Source organism: Haemaphysalis longicornis, unplaced genomic scaffold (assembly GCF_048455015.1).
Source record: "Haemaphysalis longicornis isolate Haplotype H1 unplaced genomic scaffold, Haemaphysalis longicornis Haplotype H1 scaffold_2, whole genome shotgun sequence".
Classification (NCBI taxonomy): domain Eukaryota; kingdom Metazoa; phylum Arthropoda; class Arachnida; order Ixodida; family Ixodidae; genus Haemaphysalis; species Haemaphysalis longicornis.
This window is the reverse complement of record NW_027526295.1, coordinates 48,782,378-48,784,230: the sequence shown is the minus strand read 5'-3', so window position 1 is coordinate 48,784,230 and position 1,853 is coordinate 48,782,378. Positions and strand designations below refer to the sequence as shown.

General features: G+C 59.5%; 1 protein-coding gene across 1 annotated transcript; it reads left to right on the top strand.

The window, feature by feature from the left end:
- The first annotated feature begins 295 nt into the window (after positions 1-295).
- Positions 296-1,585, top strand: LOC144167944 (uncharacterized). Its single transcript, XM_077697064.1, has 5 exons — positions 296-448; positions 533-625; positions 986-1,072; positions 1,253-1,444; positions 1,535-1,585. Exons 1-5 carry the CDS (start codon positions 296-298, stop codon positions 1,583-1,585), a joined length of 576 nt encoding a protein of 191 aa, XP_077553190.1.
- Positions 1,586-1,853: the final 268 nt, after the last annotated feature.

The window sequence follows — 1,853 nt, the reverse complement described above, 5'->3', positions numbered from 1 at the left end:
CCGTGCTGATGCGTTTGGCATTGTAAAAACACAGGAGGTGACGCGCTGTGTCGGCTGCGCGAAGTGTGTTAAAGAAAGAGACCCCGAGTACCCGCTGCCCCGTATTGAAGATCTCTGGTCGGCGTTGTCCGGGGGACAGACATTCACAAAACTCGACCTCAGAGATGCTTACCAGCACCTGGTTCTCCAGGATTCATCCCGGAAGTACGTCACGATATCGACAACATTGGGGCTCTTCCAGTACACGCGCCTACAATTTGGCGTGGCCTCAGCACCTGCCATTTTCCAGAGGGAGATGGAAAACCTGTTCACGGGCATGAGGCCCGTTGAGGTGTATTGGGACGACATCCTGGTGACCGGTACAGACGACGAGGACCACCTACAGAACCTGCAGAGCATCCTGGCAGAGCATTCTGGAACCTGCAGAGCATACTGGCAGATCATCCTGGCAGGATGCTGGGCTGAAGCTTACGCTAGAAAAGTGCATTTTCTGGGCCCCCAGCATTGAGCACCTGGGCACGTCATTTCCCAGAATGTCCTGGCCCCTGTACCCCGCAAAGTTGAGGCGGTGCTCAAGGCACCCAAGCCCCAGAACAAGAAGGAGCTGCAGGGCTACCTCGGCCTCGTAAACGTATACAGGAGCATGCTGCCGAACCTGTCGTCGCATCTACAGCCACTCCATCTTCTGCTTCGAGATGAACAGCAGTGAGCCTGAAAGAAGGAACAGGACTTGGCCTTCCAGCGCAGCAAGGGGCTCATCACCTAGGTTCAAGTGCTGGTGCACTTCGATCCGACCAAGCCTGTTGTCCTGACCATAGATGCGTCACCGTACGGCGTGGGAGCCGTCCTGGCCCGCCGGGAGAAGAATGGCCAGGAACACCCTGTGTCTTTTGCGTACCGTCGCCTTCATGTTGCAGAGAACAGGTACCGCTAGCTGGACAAGGAAAGCCTGGCCCCCTTGTTTGGGGTCGAGCGCTTCCACCAGTACCTGTCGGGCCGTACGTTTGAGGCGGTCACGAACCACAAGCCGCTGCTTGGAGTGCTGGGGCTGGACAAGGCGGTTCCAGTGCAGGCACCACCTTGAGTGGTGCGTTGGGCCTTGAAGCTCGCGGCCTACACCTACAGACTGGCCTACCGCCCTGCAAAAGACCTGGCACCTGCTGATGCCCTCAGCCGACTGCCCCTGCCGGGCGTGCCTGCTGCTGTTTCTGAACCTGCCGAAGTGTTCATGCTGGAGCGCGCTTACCTGTAGCTGCTGTCCAGATCGGCAGTGTCGCAGGCGACCAGCAGGGACCTAGTCCTGTCACAGGTGGTTAAGGTGGTGTCCCAAAGGGAAGAGTTGGCGGAGCGGACGTACAGCCACAAGGCCGCCGAGCTGAGCCAGCAGCAGGGCTGCATGCTGTGCGGTTCCAGGGGGGTGATCCCACAGAGCCTGCAGTCCAGGGTCCTGAAGTTGCTGCACGCGGGTCATCCAGGTGTGGAGAAGACCAAGATGGTGGCCCGGTTCCACGTTTGGTGGCCTGGCCTCCACCAGGAGATTGCTCGCATGGTGCAGTGCTACCAAGTCTGCCAGGAGAACCAGTGAGCCTCGCGCCATGTCGAGATCACCCACTGGCCGTGCAGGCGTAAGAGACCCTGGTCCCGCTTTACGTGGATTGTGGGGGCCCCTGGAAGGGCCACTACTTCCCCATGGTGGTGGATGTCTTCTCCAAGTGGGTGGAGGTCCTACCAGCCACCACTCCATCGGTAGGAGCAACCATTGCGGCGGTGCAGCAAGTCTTCACAGCCGAAGGGTTGCCGGACGTCATCGTGTCCCACAACGGTCCCGCTTTCGCCAGCGAGGAGTACCTGGC

Coding starts and splice junctions, on each gene's coding strand:
- LOC144167944 (XM_077697064.1), top strand. CDS start 296: ATGGAAAACCTGTTCACGGGCATGAGGCCCGTTGAGGTGTATTGGGAC. Junction 626..985: donor TGCAGGGCTACCTCGGCCTC/GTAAACGTATAC, acceptor CGCTTCCACCAG/TACCTGTCGGGCCGTACGTT. Junction 1,445..1,534: donor CACAGAGCCTGCAGTCCAGG/GTCCTGAAGTTG, acceptor GGCCTCCACCAG/GAGATTGCTCGCATGGTGCA.